The sequence below is a fragment of the Rhinolophus sinicus genome, chromosome 17 (genome assembly GCF_057876585.1).
Source record: "Rhinolophus sinicus isolate RSI-liver-muscle chromosome 17, RSI-T2T, whole genome shotgun sequence".
In the NCBI taxonomy this organism is placed as follows: Eukaryota; Metazoa; Chordata; class Mammalia; order Chiroptera; family Rhinolophidae; genus Rhinolophus; species Rhinolophus sinicus.
This window is the reverse complement of record NC_142517.1, coordinates 101,343,299-101,364,969: the sequence shown is the minus strand read 5'-3', so window position 1 is coordinate 101,364,969 and position 21,671 is coordinate 101,343,299. Positions and strand designations below refer to the sequence as shown.

At 35.8% G+C, this 21,671-nt stretch overlaps 1 protein-coding gene across 1 annotated transcript in view; it reads right to left on the bottom strand.

The window, feature by feature from the left end:
* Positions 1-17,981, bottom strand: part of LOC109456502 (ceruloplasmin-like) — a 31,597-nt gene extending 13,616 nt beyond the window's left edge. The window contains exons 1-11 of the mRNA XM_074333823.2: positions 17,897-17,981; positions 17,598-17,768; positions 17,059-17,301; positions 10,260-10,425; positions 8,684-8,814; positions 8,191-8,331; positions 7,703-7,914; positions 6,042-6,195; positions 5,215-5,427; positions 2,354-2,561; positions 1,445-1,584 (exon numbers count right to left, since the gene is read on the bottom strand). Coding sequence (XP_074189924.2) covers positions 1,445-1,584; positions 2,354-2,561; positions 5,215-5,427; positions 6,042-6,195; positions 7,703-7,914; positions 8,191-8,331; positions 8,684-8,814; positions 10,260-10,425; positions 17,059-17,301; positions 17,598-17,768; positions 17,897-17,927 — 1,810 coding nt within the window. The 5' untranslated portion in view covers positions 17,928-17,981. The remainder of the gene's footprint in view (positions 1-1,444; positions 1,585-2,353; positions 2,562-5,214; positions 5,428-6,041; positions 6,196-7,702; positions 7,915-8,190; positions 8,332-8,683; positions 8,815-10,259; positions 10,426-17,058; positions 17,302-17,597; positions 17,769-17,896) is intronic.
* Between the last annotated feature and the right edge of the window lie 3,690 nt (positions 17,982-21,671).

The window sequence follows — 21,671 nt, the reverse complement described above, 5'->3', positions numbered from 1 at the left end:
GCCTACAAAAACACACAATTTAACAATGGAGCACTTTATTTTCTTTCTTGAACAGCCTCATCATTTAAGCCTTTTATTCTTTCCCCCTTCACCCTAGTAGAGGATTAGGAGGAGCTGCCTTTCTATGATTTAGGGTGATTTTCTCTCTCACAGATTAAACACTTCATGTTACTTTCTCCCTTGCATCCTAGGCCAAGAACTGAAGGTACAAAATTTGTTATAAATCTTCTTTCTATTTTAAAGCAGATTGAATCAGTGGCTCTAAAAATTCAGAAACAGATGATTTTGAGATGAACTAAGCAGTAAGCACTCTCTTCAAACTTATGCTATAATTACTAAAATCAGAACCTGAAGAGACATGGTGGACAATGGATGTGAGCCAAAGCCAGCACCTCTTCCACCCCCATGGCAATTCTACTTTCCCAAACACTATGCTTGTCTTTCCCTTTCTAGAAAGTGTTTTCCTTTTTTGCATAAATAAAATGGAATCTAGAAGGTCATATTGTGTTATTTATCTTGGTGCATTGGCCAGAATCTTAGAGAAAACAGACATCCTGCTGTTATGAAAGATAGGGAGCCACCTAAAAGCAGTGGGAACTGGATAGCACAGACCTCCCTCCAGGAGTCTCATAGGGACAAGCTCCACAGGAGCCAAAACAGTAAGCATTTCCCTTCATCAGCATGTAAATCCATCTTCTCAGGATCCCCACCAAGACAGCCTTGATAGACACAGATATCAGGACCCAAACAAGATTTGGGCATATGGAAATGACATGTGACTTCAGGTAATACCATTTGATATATGAAAACATCATGTGACTTCTAGAAATACTGTGTGACTTATGGAACTGTTAATAGGTTAGTGCAAAAGTAATTGCAGTTTTTGCAATTATTTTTAACCTTTTAAAGCACAATTACTTTTACACCAACCTAATACATGTGGGTGGGTGCACAAGGGTGACCTGTAGGTTTCCTAGCCGATCTGTCAAAGGTAGAAGAACGGTTATAATTTTCCTCACTTTTGGACAGAGATGAAATTAAATCTTAACACTCCAGTGCTTTAAATTAAACACTTAAATTTAAACAAAGAAGTCCCCCTCCTTACTAGCAGGGTTTCTGGGCTTCATTTTAATTTCAATGAAATTATCTGGAAAAGCTACTACTAAGGTCCCTCCCAGGTCCAGAATTCTTGGGTTCTGAGTGCAGGAAGCCAGGTAGTCTGAAACTGACTGTGCTAACTTTCTATGGTCTCTTTATTTTCTATTAAACAAAACTTGAATCCCTTTTTTTCCCAGTAAAAGTGCCTGTCAGCAAGCAAATTAGTTAGAATTATAGGCATTTGCCTCTGTCAAGGCGGAAGTTGACAATATCCTCACTGTGTGCAACAATCCTAGCAGCTAAAGAAGAAGAAAACCCCAAAACCAATCTTATAGCAAATCAATACCTAGAATATCCAGATGTTTTTCATCTTCATTTCTCTCCGTTTTTTGTGTGAATGTGATATCATCATATTGACGATATACAACTTTCTTGTATTTGGACCCAAGATATATCTCAGTTCTATCCAAAAATATGTTTGTTTGACTTTGAGAAAATGAAAACAAAAACAAAAAAAACCCCACAAAGTTAGTTAATTTAGCCATTAGACAAATTCTCATATGGAAGAACTTTTTGAAATAGTGTAATTTATTACTATTTAGAGGCAATTTTTACCTTGGAAAGTAATTCTTCTTTTTTAAAAATATGTATTCATTCTGGTAAGATTGTCAGACATTCACTCTATACTTTAAAGCATGTTTTCAAAATGAAATTTTTGTTTTGATAAATGAGTAGTAAGATTGCAAATCAAGAAAGAAAGCAAAGTTTACAGAAAGAAAAAATCAACAACAGTGTCTTTAATTTGAAGTTCTCAGAAGAACATAGATGGAAACAAATAAAGACAAAAGAAAAACCTGACTGATTCCAAATGTTAAGTATAGCTGAAGTTACTTTTATTATACCTCAAAGTCATGTGATTAGATGGTAAACACATAAGGAAGATAGGATGTGAGAAATGAAAAGAGACAGGAAGAAACAAAGCATAGAGGAAGTTATGTAGATATTTAGAAAGATTTGTAATTGAAGATATCATACATGCAAATTTTGAAGTTATTTATAATTAAATGTATCCTAAACACACACGCACACACACACACACACACACACACACTCATCACACACATGCATGGTCCACACACATGCCATACCAAACACAAATATATACACACTACACACACACACACACACACTGAAAGGAAGGAGTGGAAAACTACAGAATGAACCCTTTCCAATTAGAGACAAATTATCACCATACTTCTCCTCTCTTTGTAAACGTTTCAGTTCTTTCTCCCACTTCCTGCTAGGACAATAATCCCACACAATTTCCTCAGCTGCGATATAGATAATTTTCTCCTGGTCCTGTGTTTGCTCAGGATATGGCTCTGAACACTGCATCACTTTGTATGTACTTTTCATGCCGTTTTGATAGGGCTCTGAAATCAGACAAACCACGCCAAAATTTCCTAGAGGTGAATAAAAAAAGAATGCATAAAGCATTGCATTCAGAATTCTTTTCTCTCTGTGAAGTCATTCATAAGACATAAGCCCCCAAAAGAAGCACAGTAAGATAATTCATTCATTTTTTCATTAATTTGGTAAATATTTATTGAGTATATTCTTTATGCCAGGCATATTTCTAGGAACTTGGGAAATATCAATGAATCAAGTAGTTGAAAATCCTTACCCATACAGTTTATATGCAAGGTGTTGTAGAGACAGACAATAACATAGTAAGTAACTTCTATGTATGCTGAAAGATAATAAATGCTATGGATTAAAGAAAAAAGGAGAACAGTGTAAGGAAGATTGAGAATTCTAGGAGTGTGTGGGAGACAAAAGGGGTTCAAGGGAGCAGTGAGCAATATTTTATAGGATGATCAAGGTAGACCTTGATGGCAGGGTGACATTTGGGCAAAGACTCATGAGAGGTGAATGCTGGATCAAGGGGAAACACGTAGCAAAATCCCCCAAGCTGAGGGCCTGCTTGGAGTGTTTGAAGACTAGAAGTCTGTGTGCAGGGAGTGGAGTGAGCAAAGGTAAGCGTACTAGGAGACAAGATTAGTGGGGAATGGAGGGCTGGGTCACGTGGGCCCTTATGGACCACTGAAAAGTCTGTAGCCTTTACCCAGTGAAATGGGAGCCATTGTGGGATTGTGAGTCCATGAGTGACATATGGGCACCCCTGGCAGCTCTGCTGAGAATTAGACTAGAGTGAACAAGATGGAAGGAAGGAGACCTTTTAGGAGGCTGTTAAAATCATCCACGAGAGATGATGGTGGCTTAGATCAGAGAGGTAGCAGTGGAGGTAGAGAAAGGAAGTGGAAGGGAATCAGCCTAACATGTTAAAAACCCCAACAAATGACCATGACAAAAACAAATCCAAACAAAAAAACTCCAGCCTTGCTCAGAACAGTAAGTTCCACCTGAATTCTGGTGGTCTTTTTTATTTTGGTAATTTTATGCCCATCACATTCTGAAGCTGCTTCTTAGTATTACCCTCATCAGCACTAACTCTCTCTTTCAACTCTTTACATATTTCTGTTGTTGCTATTACTTTTTATGGAGGATGAGATTCAAGGAGACTAACAAGGAAGCAAAACCTTCCAACTCAGAGGGTTTGGGAAAGAGGATTTGTTTAGCAGGAAATGATGCTCATACAGCACAGTGCTTGATATGTACTAGATGTCTCCACATGTTTACCACAGCTGATATTATTTAGAAAAGAGAATAAAAGCAGGCTTTTTTTTTTTTTTTTAAGTTCAGGAAAATATTTGCAGAGGAAAGCACAGGAAAAAGCCGGGGGGTGGGTCGGGGGGATGGCAATAATTTGCCACTGAGTGAATGTACACAGCAGAGAAGAGAAAGAGTATTGGAGAAAGAACTCTTTCCTTTTTTCCCTTAGTTGTTCTTAATCACAGGTTTTGTTTGTTTGAAAAGTAAAATAATTTTTAGAATGTAGAAAATGTAGTCAAATGAATCTGTGGTATCACAAAGAGTTGATACCAATCCATGGTATTTATAGAGTAACTAGTACTGTGTTTCCCCGAAAATAAGACCTAGCAAGACAATCAGCTGTAATGCATCTTTTGAAGCAAAGATTAATATAAGACCTGGTCTTATTTTACTATAAGACCTGGTATAATATAATATAATATAATATAATATAATATAATATAATATAATATAATATAATATAATATAATACAATACTGGGTATAATATAATATAATATAATATAATATAATATAATATAATATAATATAATATAATACCAGGTCTTATATTAATTTTCGCTCCAAAAGACGCATTAGAGCTGATCTTATTTTCAGCTAGGTCTTATTTTCGGGGAAACACGGTATATTGTGTAGCCTGTATTTGATTGCTGTCAGTAGCTTTTGAGCAAGATGGATGAATTGTTTTGTTCTGTTTTGTTTTTTGTGAAGATGGATCTGCAGGATAAAAGAAGAAACTGACGTTTTATTGAGTCTTAACACAAGCCAGGTACTTTACTACATCTTTATTATCTCTATCTCATCTTATCTGGTCATTGCCTTCCTTTCTGTAAATTGTAAATTATTATAATACTTATTTTACAAATGAGAGTATTAGCTTAAAAGTGGAGGCTTGGCTCTTCAGATCCCCATAAAAATTCTCTGATATGGGGTGTCTTAAGAAAAATATTTGTCAGCAAAAAAATTTGCTTAATAGTAAAGATAGCAATGACAGAAGTAGAGAGAGGAAGGCAGAAGGGAGTAGGGAAAGGTAAAAGCTGAATGAAGGACTGAGAAACAGATGCACAGAAGAGTAAGAAATACGGCAGATAATTGAATGAAAGCAAATTCAAATACTGCAAAACATCTTCACTGCTTTTGAGGAGTGTGGGTTGATTTAGAACCTGGAGCCCAGGAGGAGAAAACTGGGAGAGGCTGGGGGGATTTTTGTGTACAGAAAAATGATATACTAATGTTCCTATAAATTAAATGGAACAGGGCAAAAATTTTCCAAGCATTATAAGTTCATTTTTTTCTGTACAAACAGAATATTCAATGCATACAATGACAACGTTTTTCATACTTTAAACATGTTTCAGGCTGAAGGAGAAGACCTATTACTTACCTGTGGAATCAGGTGTCATTAAAAGTGTCTGGGAAGTATAGGGAATCATAGATACAGTGTCGCCCCTTTGTCCTAGAGAAATGAAGGTATTCCCTGAAAAATATATTCCATGTAAGTCTGAATTTGATCCCACACTAAGAAGGTGCCATGAAACGTTGTCTCCTAAACACATATCGAGTCCGGGCAGATTTCCATACATGTATCCATTTATGGCTGCAAGACATTTGTGACAAGGACGAGATTATTTAATTTACTGGTACTAAACATCACTTGAAACTCAGCAAATAACTAATCATAAAACAGTTCATTCATGGAAGGATCTCAAGATTGTTCCAGTCAATCCCTTCCTTCTAGATTTGAGAAAACTAAGGCCAGAGGGGCAGTGTCATTAAGCTAATGAATGGAAGGAACTGTTAAGACCAGAGTCCAAGTCTCCAGATTCTAGACCAATCCATCGTCTACTACACCTTATACTCTTCAAAAACCAACCAACTGACCAATTTAACAAATACTCCACCCACCCACTCTATTAATTGGTCAATAAAGGAATAAGACAGGAATGAAATTCTGTCTTACATTTAATAATAGCTAAACAATATATTGCACTAAAAAGGCATTGGTAAATATTTGGTAAATTGAATTTAACATAATCACCTTAGTAGATAATATTTATATTAGGAAATTGTATTGAAAGGAAATATGAAACTTATTAACTGACCATTGGGAGGGAAATGTACGTTTCTCTTAAACAATCTGTAATTATTTGGGCATAGTGAAATTAAATAACTGTTTAATGCATTTATCTTGTAAATTAAACATTCCCTTACAATTCATAAAGTTAGAGTTCTGGAAGTCTTGGTCCTCTTTGTTCACGTTTTTAGGCTCTGTGGTAAAAAACGTTCTAATATTTTGATCCAGGAGATAACTATCATTTTCATCAAATTTTGCGGCAAGTAGGTAAAATTCTTTGTCTATTCCCTTCTGTGGATGAGAACAGAAAAAAGAATAGACACAAAGTATAGATGGTCTATATTCAAAGTCTAGTCAAATGGCTGATTTGCATACAGGATTTCCCATACAAGGGATTTATATACTTCTAGAAAATTTCATCATTTGACTTTCCCCAGTTATTGACATTTTATATAAAGCCATAAATGAATTGATCACAGAACTAAGAAGTTGGGAGAAATATCTACAGCTGTTTTCATATAAAGATCTTACTCTGGGCATTCCTACATCTGAAACTTCATAAAAGTAAACCATATAATCAGATAATAACAGATAGTGTCCTTTCAGAAGATGCTTTATAGAAAGTAAGTTAAATAAAATATTTTTAATTCCAGAAAGTCTGCATGTTTAGTTTAGGGTTTATTAAGAAATGAAATATGTATACATATTTATATTTTAGTATAAAGTATAAAAATTATATGTACATAAGAATTATAAGACTTCTATATAACTTTATTATATAGATGAATATAAATATATAGTCACATATTTAATAAACTATATATTCAATTATACATATAACTATAGTAAGGGGTTTATAGGCTTTATTACACATGCATTATAAATGCAGAAAGGAATTTGGATATTAGTTTATTTGTGAGTGAGGAACAAGGGAAAGTCATTCATCAAGCATTTATTGAGCACCTACCACCTGCCACAGAAGGGCTGTGGTTGTTACACAAAAATAAATAAAACCGTGTGTATGGTTTCAAGCAACATATAGTCTAGTGGGAGAGACAGGCAAGTAAAAATAATTGTGTGGACAGGGCTTTAATAGAAACATACACAAGGAACTATGGTAAAATGTCTGCTCCTTTAGCCGGCAAAACAGTAAGGAAAGGCCATTTCAGACAGAGACAAGGGCAAAATCAAAGAGATGTCAATTAAGCTTTCTTACTCAGAGACTAATGAGCTAATTGTGCAGGAAGGCCAGAACGGTGTGTGCATTGTTGGCAGAGAGGGCAGCATGAATCTGGAGGGATCGTTAGGGTCTGATGTGCTGACTTGTGAGCCAACAAATTGTGGAGGGATTTTGAGTGTGGCGAGTGCTGTAATTGGATTTGAAAGGAAGGGATGTGGAGCTATATTGAACCAGGATGAGAGTGGGGGCAGGAGTTAAGAGGTTCAAGGAATTCAGACAGAGATGATGGCTCTAGAATAAGGCAATGGTATTGGAGATTTGGTGACCGATGCTACAGAGCAGAGGAAAAGACTTATAGGCTGGAGGGACAGGTTGTGGCTGTCCAGAGGGAGAAGAAAAGTTAAAAGTCAAGGGAATTAGAGGTGTCTGTGGAACATGGCAGAGCGGGTGCTCATTGGGCAGAGGAACACACAGGTCTGGAGCTGAGGAAAGACTAGAAGTGGGAGGTACCAGCTCACCTAAGCGCAAGACGCTGGCTGCCATAGTGCCTTTCTTCTGTGGTTCTGTCTCAGGCACCCCCTCACCCGGGCACACCTGGACACAGGTCCTGTGACTCACCTGTTTGCCATCCTCTCCAAGACTCCCCTTTCTGCACACAAGGAGAGGCCCTACAAGGCCAGTGTTTGCGTCTTTTGTCCCATTGACTGAGGAGTAGTATAACATGGTCAGGCAGTTGGGGTCCGTGGAGGTAGGACCCACATCTGGTGGAACTTGCCATGTATAGACAAATGTTGTGCCAGGATCTACATGTGAGGAGGCTGGAGGGGTGCCTAGTAAGAAATAAACATTTGTAAAATAGGACCTATGACCAAAAGTACCCTAGTCTAGACTGTGAGATCTGAGAGCAAGAACCATGTCTTGCTTACCTTGCAGCACCTTGGGTGACAGTTAAAAGGGGCCAAAGGAATCACTTTGCCACAGTAAGTACACAGAGCTGTTTATGATGTAAAAAGTGGGCTGCACAATGATTTTAGGAGAAGTTGTATTTTCTTCCTGACACTATATTGCAGGATGGCTTGCTTGGACCTCTCTTGAGTTCTACTTACTTCCTCCGGGTGTTTTGTAGAATGAGCCCTCGTTGTCTTTGCTGTAACGCAGTCCCTGAGGTTGAATGCTGAGTGGCAGGGGACCATTGTTATAGAAAGTGACTTTGATGGTCTGTCCTACCTCTGCCTTGATGACAGGGCCTAGAAACCAACCGAGTTAGTAGTTGTCCTTGATTTTCAAAATGCAATTGTCAAGTTGTGTTACTTGGGTAAGGTTTTCCTTGAACCAGAAATGTGTCCAACTGCAAGAGGTCTAAATGATTTGGGTCTTAGAAAGTCACCTTGGATCACATGAATATATTAATATTATTGGATTTATAAGGTCAAAATAATGTAGTTTAAAATCGGGTGAATGGGAATATGTTGTTTTTCATAAGGTTATAAGATGACAGCTAAAATCAATAAAACTGTGGGTAGGTGAATACCTTTTTTGATTACATAGAATCTGTATAAATTGTATTTATAATCTTGCAAGCTATGAATAGAATTTTACCAAGGATTCCAAGGTGCTCTTCTCTTTCCTTCTGTATTTGGAAGGAAGCATCTGTGTATTCACGGTAAACTAGTTTTTGGTAAGTTCCTCCAATTCTCGTTGGGCCTTGTTCAAAATATTTCTGGGATTCACTGTGTAAAGAAAGTAGATACACAAAGAACTTTTAAATTTAGTCATCACGTGAAAAGAAAGCTAGAATCTACATACATCTGTTTTAAAGTACTTGTAATTTATTTATAAAAGTAATTCGTGCTCATTGTAGAAAATTTGAAAAATAAGGAAAAATGTAACAAAGTAAAATTTTCATAATCCTACCATCTATACATAACCATTGTTAACATTTCCCATCCATATCTTTGCAATCTTTTGTCTAAGGGTGTGTATCTAGTATGTCTGTCTACCTGTAGTTTATCTACAAATTTTCTTTTGGAATAAAAATCAAAAAGACATAATATCTGATTTATTTTCAGGCAGGTAGTAATAAACACTGTTTTTAAAACAGCTATGTACAAAGAAACTAGAATATTAAGATGAGAGACGTCATTCTTCATTTTTTATTCTAAGAAAATAAAATGGAGTCCCCTGAGAAAAAGTGTTGCCTACCAATGAATCGGTGACTTGCAGTGCTAATACATCATAATATTTCACAGCCAGGAGAATCAAGCAAGCCCCCCAAAAATCAATTATTGATTTGTACTTACTTTTGTCAATATAAAATGAGAGTTGGACCTAATTGTGAATGTACTTTTTACTATAATCCCAGATATTCTTCTCAAGATTAATATAAAATTTCCATTACACAGGTTAAATAATTCATTGATGAGTTAAAATGTAAGAAGAGAAAATATTCACTTGATATAACATTTTTAGTTTTTTAAATTCTTTGTGAGTGAATTAGACAAAAATAAATACTATGAAAATATTATTTTTTGGTGGTTGTAGAACTTGATATTTTCTGACATATAACTTTCAGTCCATAGACCAGAAGGATTAAAACTCCTATAAACTTCAAATAAGTAAATATAATCTAGCAATGGGACTATCAGAAAAACTTTTTGTGCACTTTTAAATACTGATGCAGCAGTAATGTATTTCAGTCTTACGTTTTGGTCATTAATATAGCAATTGGTAATACAGTCATAAGTGTTATTGAGTAAAAAAAAATTATATGATTTAAGGATGTCACAGGAAATTATTTAATTGCCTTTAGATCTAAGTATAAATTACACATGAGGAACGTTTCTGGATTTTTGTGAAACTGCTATTGATAACATTATCCACTATGTTGTTAAATGTCATAGTTATAAAACAAACCCACTTTAAAATTTAGTGCTAGGAAAAATGTGGGCAGTATGTTTTCCTTTGCATTGGCTGCCAAAACATTTAGAGAAAAACTGTGGGGCAATGATCCTGAGGCTCAATTTTCCCCCAATTATTGGCATAATTATTTTTCTACCTTTATTTAATCAGTATCTTTTTATTATAAGATGCCTCAATTTTTCTAGGAGGAGCTGGATTATGAAAAACTTCAATTGTCTTTCTTTAACCATAAATATTTCAATTACTGAATCATTACCTTCCCTTTGCCGTTAAACTCTTTTTAGTGAAGAAATCTATACCAGTTGGAGCATAGTTCCAAAATATATTTTCAGCAGCAATATAGTAATGCATAACATCTGTCGCAGTAAAATCTGCTGAAGGTTTTTGGCAATTCTTTACATTGAAAAAGGCTTTCATAGGCTCTGAAAAGAGTAAACCCAAGCAGAGAATGTTATTAAAACATTTTTTGTAATATATATCTATATATCTATATATCTATATCTATATCTATCTATCTATCTATCTATCTATCTATCTATCTATCTATCTATATATATATATATATAATTTTAGCCAACAATATTGCAACTCCCCCTTTCTCTGACAAATCTGAGGTATTTTATTTATGGAATTTGTGTAAAAAAGCCAAAATTTATGATACAAATACAAAAACCAAGATGCAAAAATGAATGTTAGAGGAACATAGATATTACTGGAGAATGACACCCAGCATTGGGCCAACTCATAGATAAAGATGGCAACTGCCTACCAAGAAGAATTTGAGAGTCTGTTTAGCCAAAAAGTCTTCCCTTGTGGGTATAAAATTGCTACCAGGTCACTAATGAGTTAGTTGGTTTATTAGATTAACTGTTGGCAGGCAGTAGAAAAATCAAGGCAGGTAAATTTTCATGAGGGCATCAGTTCTGTGTTTTGATTTCACAGGAGTGTAAATTAGTACAGACTTTTTGGAAGGCAATCTGGCAGCATTCTTAAAATCAAAAACCCTCCCAATATATAATTTCACTTCTTGGTAGTTATCCAAGAAAAATGTTTGCCCATGCATAAAAAAGATACAAATAAAAAGGTGTTAACTATAACTGTTAATCAACCAAAAAAGTGAAAGCCATTTAAATGTCTATTAGTAGACAAATTGTTAAATAAACTAGGATACATCCCAAATATGAAAATCTATATAACAGTTTAAAAAATAAGTTAAATAAATAGGGAAAGTCATGGAAAAGATCTCAAGACATATTGATGAGTGAAGAAAGCAAGCAGCAGAATACTATATGCAGTGTGATCTACTTATGTAAAACAAAACATAGCTATGTATTTTTATTTCTATGTGTGGTTCTCCCTTTCCCATGGCCCTGGGAGGGACACAACACACAAGAAATCTTGATAAATACTTGTTGTTTAGCTGTTTAAATAATTAATTGACACATGATGTTAATCAAAATATGGGACTTAAAAAAAAGAAAGGTTTTGGCCAGAGAAGTAAACCCCATTTTTTTGTAAAAAAACAAAACAAACAAAAAACTTAAATTCTTTAGTTCTAATAACAGTCACATTTTCTGACTGACAAATAAAACATTTACATGATCATATGTAGAGTTTGGTGTATTTAAGAATAGAAAAGATCAATAACTAAATAACTTCATAGCTAACCAGCCTATTATTCAATGGACAGTGTGATTCATGAGGGAAATAAACTAAAATAATGAGGTTTTCTGAGTACTGGATTAAAATTACAGTTGACCCTTGAACAACCTGGGTTTGAATTGTGCGGGTCCACTTATATCCGGATTTTTTTCATTTTATAAACAGACGATGTAAACTTATGGTATTGATAAATACAGTACAGTACTGTAAACGCATTTTCTATTCCTTATGATTTTCTTAACATTTTATTTTCTCTAGATTACTGTAAGAATACACAGTATATAATACATACTGGATACAAAATGTGTGTTAATTGGCTGTTTATGTTATTGGTAAAGCTTCTGATAAACAGTAGGCTACTAGTAGTTAATTTTGGGGGGGGAGTCAAAAGTTATACCCAGATTTTTGACTGCAAGGGGGGTTGGTGCCCCTAATTCCCATTTGTTCAACGGTCAACTGTATTTGGTACTACAAAATTCCTCGCTGAGCTTCTTAAAAGGTTTTGGGCAAGTTTTTAACCTCATAGAACTTACTTTCTCAATTAAAAAAAAACACAAAAAACTGTAATAATACCTTCTCAGTCTGATGCTCAGGTTTCTTGTAAAGCTCACAAGCTAATTAATGTAAACCTTTTCTTCATAAAAACAACAACAACAAAAATCCCTATATTCCTAAAAGGGTTTATTACACAGAGTTAAAAGTGTTCCAGTCCTGAACTCACCAATAAAAAGGCACAGAATAGCAGATTGGATCAGAAAACTAAACCCAACCATATGTTGTCTCCAAGAGACACATCTCAGCTACAAGGACAAACAGACTCAAAGTAAAAGGGTGGAAATTGATACTCCAAGCAAATGGTATTCAGAGAAAAGCAGACGTAACATCCTTATGTCAGATGAAACAGACTTCATGATAAAAAAGGTAACAAGTGACAATGATAGGCATTTCATAATGGTAAAGGGGACTATACAACAAGAAGACATAACAGTCACCAATATTTATGCTTCCAATCAGGGAGCACCAAAATATACAAACCAACCACTAATAGAATTAAAGGGAGAAATTGACCAAAACACAATTATAGTAGGGGACCTAAATATATTATTGAAAGCTATGGACAGAAAATAAATAAAGAAATATCAGCCCTAAATGACACATTAGATGAAATGGACATAATTGACATTTATGGATCACTTCATCCTAGAACATCAGACTATACATTCTTTCCTAGTGGCACATTCTCAAGGATAGTCCATATATTGGGACATAAAACTAGCCTCAGCAAATTTAAGAAGATTGAAAGCACACCAAACATATTCTCTGATCACAAGGCTTTGAAATTGGATATTAACTGCAAAAAGATATCAGGAAACCTCACAAATATGTGGAGATTAAACACCATACTTTTAAAGAATGATTGGATCAAAGAAGAAATAAGAGGAGAGATCAAAAGATACATAGAAACAAATGAGAAAGAAAATATATCCTACCAAAATTTTGGGGATGCAGCAAAATCAGTAATAAGAGGGAAATTTATATCATTACAGGCCTATCCCAAGAAACAAGAAAAATCCCAGATTAAAAAACCTCATGTTACACCTGGAAGAACTAGAAAAAGAAGAACAAATGAAACCCAAAGTCAACAGAAGGAAGGAAATAATGAAAATCAGAGCAGAACTAAATGAAACAGAGAACAAAAAGACAACAGAAAAAATTAATGCAACAAAGAGCTGGTTCTCTGAAAAGATTAATACAATTGACAAACCCTTGGCTAGACTCACTAAGAGAAAAAAGAAAACACACAAACAAAATCAGAAATTAAAAAAAAAAAAAATCAGAAATTAAATCAGGGACGTTACCATGGATACCACAGAAATACAAAGGATCTTCCAAGAATACTATGAAGGACTATATGTCACCAAATTCAATAACCTAGAAGAAATGGACAAGTTCTTAGAAACATATAGCCTTCCTAGGCTGAATCATGAAGAACTGGAAAATCTAAATAGACGGATCACCAGTAACGAAATTGAATCAGTCATCCAAAACCTTCCCAAAGGCAAAAGTCCAGGACCAGGTGGCTTCACTAGTGAATTCTACCAAACATTCAAAGAAGACCTAATACCTATCCTACGCAAACCCTTCCAAAAAAATTGAGGAAGAGACAATACTTTCTAACTCATTTTATCAGGCCAACATTACTCTGATACCAAAACCTGGAAAGGATAACACAAAAAAAGAAAATTACAGACCAATATCTCTGATGAATACAGATGCAAAAATCCTAAACAAAATTCTAGCAAATCGAATACAACAATGCATTAAAAAGATTATTCATCATGACCAAGTGTGGTTCATCCCCGGGGCACAAGGATGGTTCAACATATATAAATCACTCAATGTGATACACCACATAAACAAAATAAAGGACAACAATCATATGATTATATCAATAGATGCAGAAAAAGCATTTGACAAGATACAACATCTATATATGATTAAAACAATAAAATAGGTATAGAAGGAAAATACCTTAACATAATAAAGTCCATATATAACAAACCCTCAGCTACCATCATAATTAATGTGAAAAACTGAAGCCCTTTGCTCTACGTTCAGGAACACGACAGGGATGTCCCCTATCACCTCTGCTTTTCAACGTAGTATTGGAAGACCTAGCCAGAGCAATCAGGCAAGAGAAAGAAATAAAAGGCATCCAAATTGGGAATGAAGAAGTTAAATTGTCACTTTTTGCAGATGACGTGATGCTATATATAAATATAGTCCATTGCATTCTCACACAGTAACAATGAAATCTCAGAAAAAGAAATAAAAGAAAACACAATTCCTTTTGCAATTGCAACAAAAAGAATAAAATACCTAGCAATAAATTTAACCAAGGATGTGAGAGACCTATACACTGAAAACTATACAACATTTTTAAAAGAAATTGAAGAAGGCACAAAGAAATGGAAAGACTGATCATGTTCATGGATTGGAAGAATCAACATAGTTAAAATGGCCATATTACCCAAAGCAATATACAGATTTAATGCAATCCCCATCAAAATCCCAATGACATTTTTTAAAGAAATAGAACAAAAAATCATCAGATTTGTTTGGAACCACAAAAGACCCCAAATAGCCAAAGCAATCTTAAGAAAAAAGTACAATACTGGAGGTATCACACTTCCTGACTTTAGCTTGTACTACAGGGCAACAATAATCAAAACAGCATGGTATTGGCAGAAAAACAGACACACAGACCAATGGAATAGAATTGAGAACCCAGAAATAAGCCCACATAAATATGGACAGATAATTTTTGACAAAGAAGCCAAAAACATGCAATGGAAGTAAGACAGCCTCTTCAATAAATGGTGCTAGGAGAATTGGAAAGCCACGCGCAAAAGACTGAAACTGGACTGCTATCTGTCACCATGTGCCAAAATTAAGTCAAAATGGATCAAAGACCTAAGTATAAGACCTGACACAATAAAGTGCATAGAAGAAAACATAGGTACTGAACTTACGGGCCTGAGGTTCAAAGAGCATTTTATGAATTTGACTCCAAAGGCAATGGAAGTAAAAGCTAAAATAAATGAATGGGATTATATCAAACTAAAACGGTTCTGCACAGCAAAAGATACCATCAACAAAATAAAGAAGCAACAAACAGAATGGGAGAAGATTTTTGCAAACAATGCCTCCGATAAGGGGTTAATATCCAAAATATATAAGGAACTCATATAACTCAACAACAACAACAAAAACAATCCAATTAAAAAATGGACAGAGGACCTGAATAGACATTTCTCCAAGGAAGACATACAAATGGCCAATAGATATATGAAAAAATGTTCAACATCACTAATCATCAGAGAAATGCAAATAAAAACCACAATGAGATATCACCTCACCCCAGTCAGATTGGCTATCATCAACAAGACAAATAATAACAAGTGTTGGAGAGGCTGTGGGGGAAAAGGAACCCTCATACACTGTTGGTGGGAATGCAGACTGGTGCAGCCGCTATGGAAGGCAGTGTGGAGGTTCCTCAAAAAATTAAGAATAGAATTGCCATATGACTCAGCAATCCCTCTCCTGGGTATTTACCCAAAAAATCTGAAAACATTTGTCTGTAAAGATATATGCACTCCAATGTTCACTGCAGCTTTATTTACGGTGGCCAAGACATGGAAACAATCAAAGTGTCCTTCAATAGATGAATGGATAAAGAAGATGTGATATATATATACACAATGGAATACTATTCTGCCATAAGAAAAGATGAAATAGTATCATTTGCAACAACATGGATGGATCTTGTGATTATTATACTAAATGAAGTAAGTCAGACAGAAAAAGTCGAGAACCATATGATTTCACTGATATGTGGGATATAAAACTGAAAACAACAAAAGAACAAGGTAAACAAATGAAGAAACAAAAACTCATAGGCACAGGCAATAGTTTAGTTGTTACTAGAGGGGAAGGGGGGAGAGGAAAAGGGGGTCGTAGATGAGGGTAAAGGGGATCAAATATATGGTGATGGAAAGAGAACTGACTCTGGGTGGTGAACACACAATGTTATACATAGATGATGTATTACAGAATTGTACACCTGAAATCTACATAACTTTACTAACAGTTGTCACCCCAATAAACTTTAATTTAAAAAAAAGAGAGAAAGAGAAAAAGATAAACACATGATCAAGGTAAGTATGCCTGGTAATTGGTGAAGTTAAAAAAAAAAAGGAAGTCTGGAAATTATTTATTTGAAATAAAAATAGAAGCATTAATAAAATAATTGCAATGGCCAGATTATTTGAGGATGAAGGAATCAGAGAAAAATATTTGCGGCCAGTTTTTAATTCTTCCTCATCATCTCCCTGAGCAGTATAGGTGTTGAAAGAGCTGAGAAAATTGCACAAAAATAAATGTGTTTCGACAATAAATCCATTGATATAATGTTATTTAAGATTGTACTTAAAATAGATTACATAATATGAAATTTTCAACGTTTCAAGATTAATTGCATTTTGTTCATTTGCAAGCAGTGTTTATTTTTGAATGCTGGTATTTTATGTCTTGATTATGTAAATGGTATATTAAATGATGTACTTATCATCAACATTTGTATATATTTATTTTTGCTTGTCATTTAAACAATTTTAAGCTTTGTGCTTCAAACAAATACAGGACTTAATTTTGCAGGAAAAAGAAAAAATAATAAAAGCATTCCAGTCCTGACCTGTCTATGACTTTCCAAAAGGCAATCCTATCACCTCCCTAGATATGAGTATCTACATTTGGAAGATGAGACATTTGTAACGGGTTGTAACCTTGGAAGTTCTCTGACCCTGTATTATGTAAAAGTAGTCAATCCCTACCATATACATGACAGCCCAGCATCCATTCTCCAGGGCCCTTGGCCACCATGAAGGCATCCTCCAGTGAGGCAGGGAAGACGGTAATGATATCCTTTCTGTGATTCCGAGAGAATAGAGTTTGTCCTTGGAGATAGATGGAGTGTACAGAGGAAATATTACCCATGCCAACCAAATGCCACCTGACCCTGTCTTCAGCACACATGGTGAGGTTGGGCAGATTTCCATACATGTATCCATTAATTGCTGAAAACAAATGCAAATTAACCTATGAAGCATGGTAGATAAGGACCACAGGGTATCAATTCTATGCATTTCCTCATTACAGACACCTCAGTGTCAATTTGCATAATCTACAAGAGTTGACTTTGGAAATCAGCAGGATTTAATAGATGCCTTGACTGTCAACCAGTGTATCTTGAGAGAAAAACTGAAAAATACAAATTCAAGTACACAAACTTGAGCAAAGGGAAATCACTAAGTAGGATCACAGAAGTTAGACTTATCGGACATTATAAATGAGAAAGTTTTTTAAATCTTACCTCTCATGACATTGCTCCCGTGGAAGTCAAGATCACTAGCATCAACTTGGCCGGATTTAGTGTACGTATTAATATTGTCATCGATATACCAGCTCTTGTTTTCATCAGTTAAAGTGAACAACAGAACATATGACTTGTCGATATTTTTTTCAGTGTCTCCATCCAGTGTGCCTAAAACAAAACAAAACAAAACAAAAAACAAAAACAGCAAAATTTCCTCTTTGCAATAATTATTTCTGCTATAAAATAAGCTGATAATTCTAACTGATTCAACTTAATATGAAAGTAAAATCGTGCACCTCCACAGACAGAACCTAAGGAACCAATCATGCAAGGAACAGGCAGACAGCCTCTATTCTCCACTCTGCTGATCACTTCTCTGTAGGAGAGAGCAAGGTGGCAGTAATTTTGTGTGAGGATGGCTGAAGTGGCGTGTACTAGGTTTGACTACCACCTAGTGATCAACATGCATTACTGGACTTGAATTGAGGCATTGTATTCAAGATCGCCACCTAGTGCTCAGAGTCCAACATGGCACCTTTACTTTTGCTAGGCAACCAAGGGCAAGGCAGGAAAATAGAGCTCATTTGATAGTAGCAAAATTCTATTGCGAAGGTGAGGGACACCCCGCATATTTTGGTTGACCCAACTGCTACAATGAAATTTAAAAAATATGTTACCTCTTTTACAAGTCAGCATTGGTCCAATGAGTCCTGAAGCCACATCTCTTTCAGAGTCTACATGGGAGTGGTAAACCCTTGTCACACAGTCACTGTCATTGGGGCCAGGCCCCTGCTTTTCCTCCACAAACCACTTGTAAGTATACCGCGTCCCTGGTTCCAGACGGTCATCTTCCTTTTGCAGGCCCGTAGTATTATCAGGATAGAGAGCACCTAGAAAACACAATCTACACTGTGGTCACAGCTACCATTGACAACACTATTTTGAATGTGACTCATACTCTCTTCATTAAGCAATGAACGAATGTTAATTTGTATTTTCAGAGTAAGGTGTGCATTTCTCCTTTCCTCTCTCCTGCCTCCTGTCTCCCTAGATCCCCCTTGGTTGGCTTCCACCTGAATGCCCACCTCGGCCACATTGTAGACCAAATTGGGATGAGCGGGCAGTATATTAACAGACTATCATCACCTTTATTGATATAGAGTCCACAAATATTGTACACTTACTATGTCCCTGTATCTTGAATGCAGAGATCTAAGCTCCTGAGTTTCCCTCCATATTTTCTTCACCACAAGTCACACTTGGGACCTGTGGCATCAGCAGGCATCCATGTTACCTCCAAGTAGTCCAAAAGTGGCCCTCTGCATAGCTTACATTCCCCTGAATCTGGGTCCTTGCTTTCCTTTCTTTCTTCTTCTAAAGTTTTACTTCAGATCTCAAACTTTTGAGGCTGGAATCCTGATAACTAGGCAAAATATTTTTTTCATTCAATAGAACATTTTGAATTATGGCCAACCTCTCATCGTTTATACATCTTTTGGGACCCTCCTACTCCATGCTGAACACAAAACCCTATTTGTTTGCTTTCTCTTCCCTTTTTTTCCCACTGTGTCATCAGGCAGCTGTGAGTGTAGATGTGTAGGAAAAGGAACTACTTTCTGGAAAGTAGTGATATTTCTTGACTCAGATGTTTTCCAAGAGACTAATCCTCATCCACTAGGAAATGAAATGAAATAGGGGCAGAACAGCATTTCTGCCAACTAACATTTGGCTCATGAGTGTCTCCTACAAAAACAATTTTTGTGTGTGTGAATGAAAAGTGTGTTTTCTTTCCCAGGAATAACAAAAGAGTGGTCACTCATTCAAGATGAGAAACTGAAAAAAAAAGACTGTCTTGGATATTAACATTAAAGACATCAGAAGAAAGACTCTGCATTCACCCCAAACTACTCTTATCCATAATGATGCCCAGTTCATCGTTACCTTGCTTTTCCTGAAGCATTGGGCTCATACTGTCTACAAGCAAAAGTTCAGGAATATAAAGAGAGATGATCCACTTACCTTCATTTTCTTTAGTGTAGGTGATTCCGTGAGGATGAACACTATACATCCTTGAAGCAAAATTTTTCACATGTACATAAACCAAGTCTCCAGTCTCCGCTTTAATTATCGGACCTAAATATCCCAACCAGGATGGTTTTTTAATGATCCTTTGAAATGTATCATCAGTATACTGAAAATACAAAGCCTTCTTATAAACAGATCCTATCCTATCTTGGCCACGTTGCAGATATTTTTGGGACTGAAACTCTCTGTAAAAAATAAAAGAGAGAATTTTAACAAATTTGACTAGAAAGAAAGAAGTGTTGACTAAACTGAAATTGGAAGTAAGAAGCTTTACAACCTAATTTTGATAGAGAAAACTCAGACCTGGAGAAATTGGGAAAGAAGTCAAAAAAGGTGTTGCAGCCAAATAAAAAGTAGCAAGTAATACACGTGGCATTTTAGTTTAAAAGACTTACCAAATTCATTGTACTACAAAAGGTTTTCTCATTGATGTTACTTTAGTTCTCAAGCATTAGATCAATTCTTATAACTTAGAGTCATTTACACATTTAAATACATCTGTGGATTTGTTGGTAGAATTGGGGGCAGTTTGGCTAATAAACAGGAAATTATATGCGTAATCTCTAGATGTCCCCCTTCTTATTACTTGAAGACAGAAGTCAAAAAGCTGCAATTTCAGTCTCTGGCATACACTCAATATCAGAAAGAAAATTGTTGTTTTACACGTAGAGCACCACTTAAACAAAAATCACTGATAACACAGAATTACATGACCCCTGAAATAATGTGTCACAAGGGCAAGAGTGGTGATAATCCCATGAAGGAATAATTTCTTATTTATATTAATATCTGTCTTCCATGCCATTCTTATACTAAAACAACAACAAACAAAGGAAGTGGTCCTAATAGCAAATGTCCCCTTAAAGGGTCAATCATGAGAAATTCTTCTTCAGCGTTTTTTCGATGAGTAACAATTACCAACTTTTGCTTCTGATAGTAAAATTTTCAGTGCAGAGGTCTTACTTACTGATCTTTGGAAAATGGCTTTCCATTGAGCATATTTTTACCAGTAGGAGCATAGTTCCAAGTGGTTTCCTTAATGCCTATGTAATAGTGCCTATCTTTTGCCCAACCTGGAGAACTAATAAAAACCAGAAAGGTCATTAGTAAAACGTCCTTCATTTTCAAAATCTGAGCCTGAAGAGACTAACTGATGATGCTTACCTTCCTTTTATAATCCAGATTTTCTTCCTTTCTTGTGGTCATTTACATAAACCAAGGTCAAATAAGAGCTCATCATGTGCTTCATCTACATATATATGTGATTTCTGTTCCAAATGCATTTAATTTTCATTAGTCAGAGCAGGTGAAATGTTGCATAACCTATAGAGAATACTGGTTCTTAGCCAGGTGTTCTCAACTGACAATTGAGAGCATTTTTGAATTACTGGGTAGACTGATTACTCAGAACATCCATCATCCCCCAATGATTATTATCTATTCCATCTCTTACTGTTTCAGTCCATCCTACATACAATTACCAGATTCTTCGTTAAGTGTTATTTTTAATAAGTTATTCCCCAAATGATAATTTAAATTCCTTGTCATTGATGATTTTCTTTAAGTTATTGTGGGGACAGAGCCCCAGAAAGTAGTTTACAGGCTCTCAGCCTCACATGGAAAGGTGCTGGCTCGGGTAGTAGATGGCTGTCAGCTGTGGCTGATTGGCCATCAGCTGTAGCCAGTTAGCCAATTAGCCGCTAATATAACTGCTGCGGCTACGGAGGAGAGCCGAGGAGAGCAGAGGAGCAGAATCGAGGAGAGTCGAGTTGGTCGGTTGGCAGAAAAGCGGACAGCAGGTCGCACGTCCGGTGAACACAGCCTCCAGTGAGACCACAGTGGTATGACTCCCCTACCTATGGCTCCGTGGGTGTTCCTTTTTGGCCTCACCATATCCTGCGTTCTTATGTGGGGAGCGGGAGCAGAGAACCCGCAGGCCACCCCGCACGACAGTTATACTCAAATTTCTTGACATCTAAAACTATC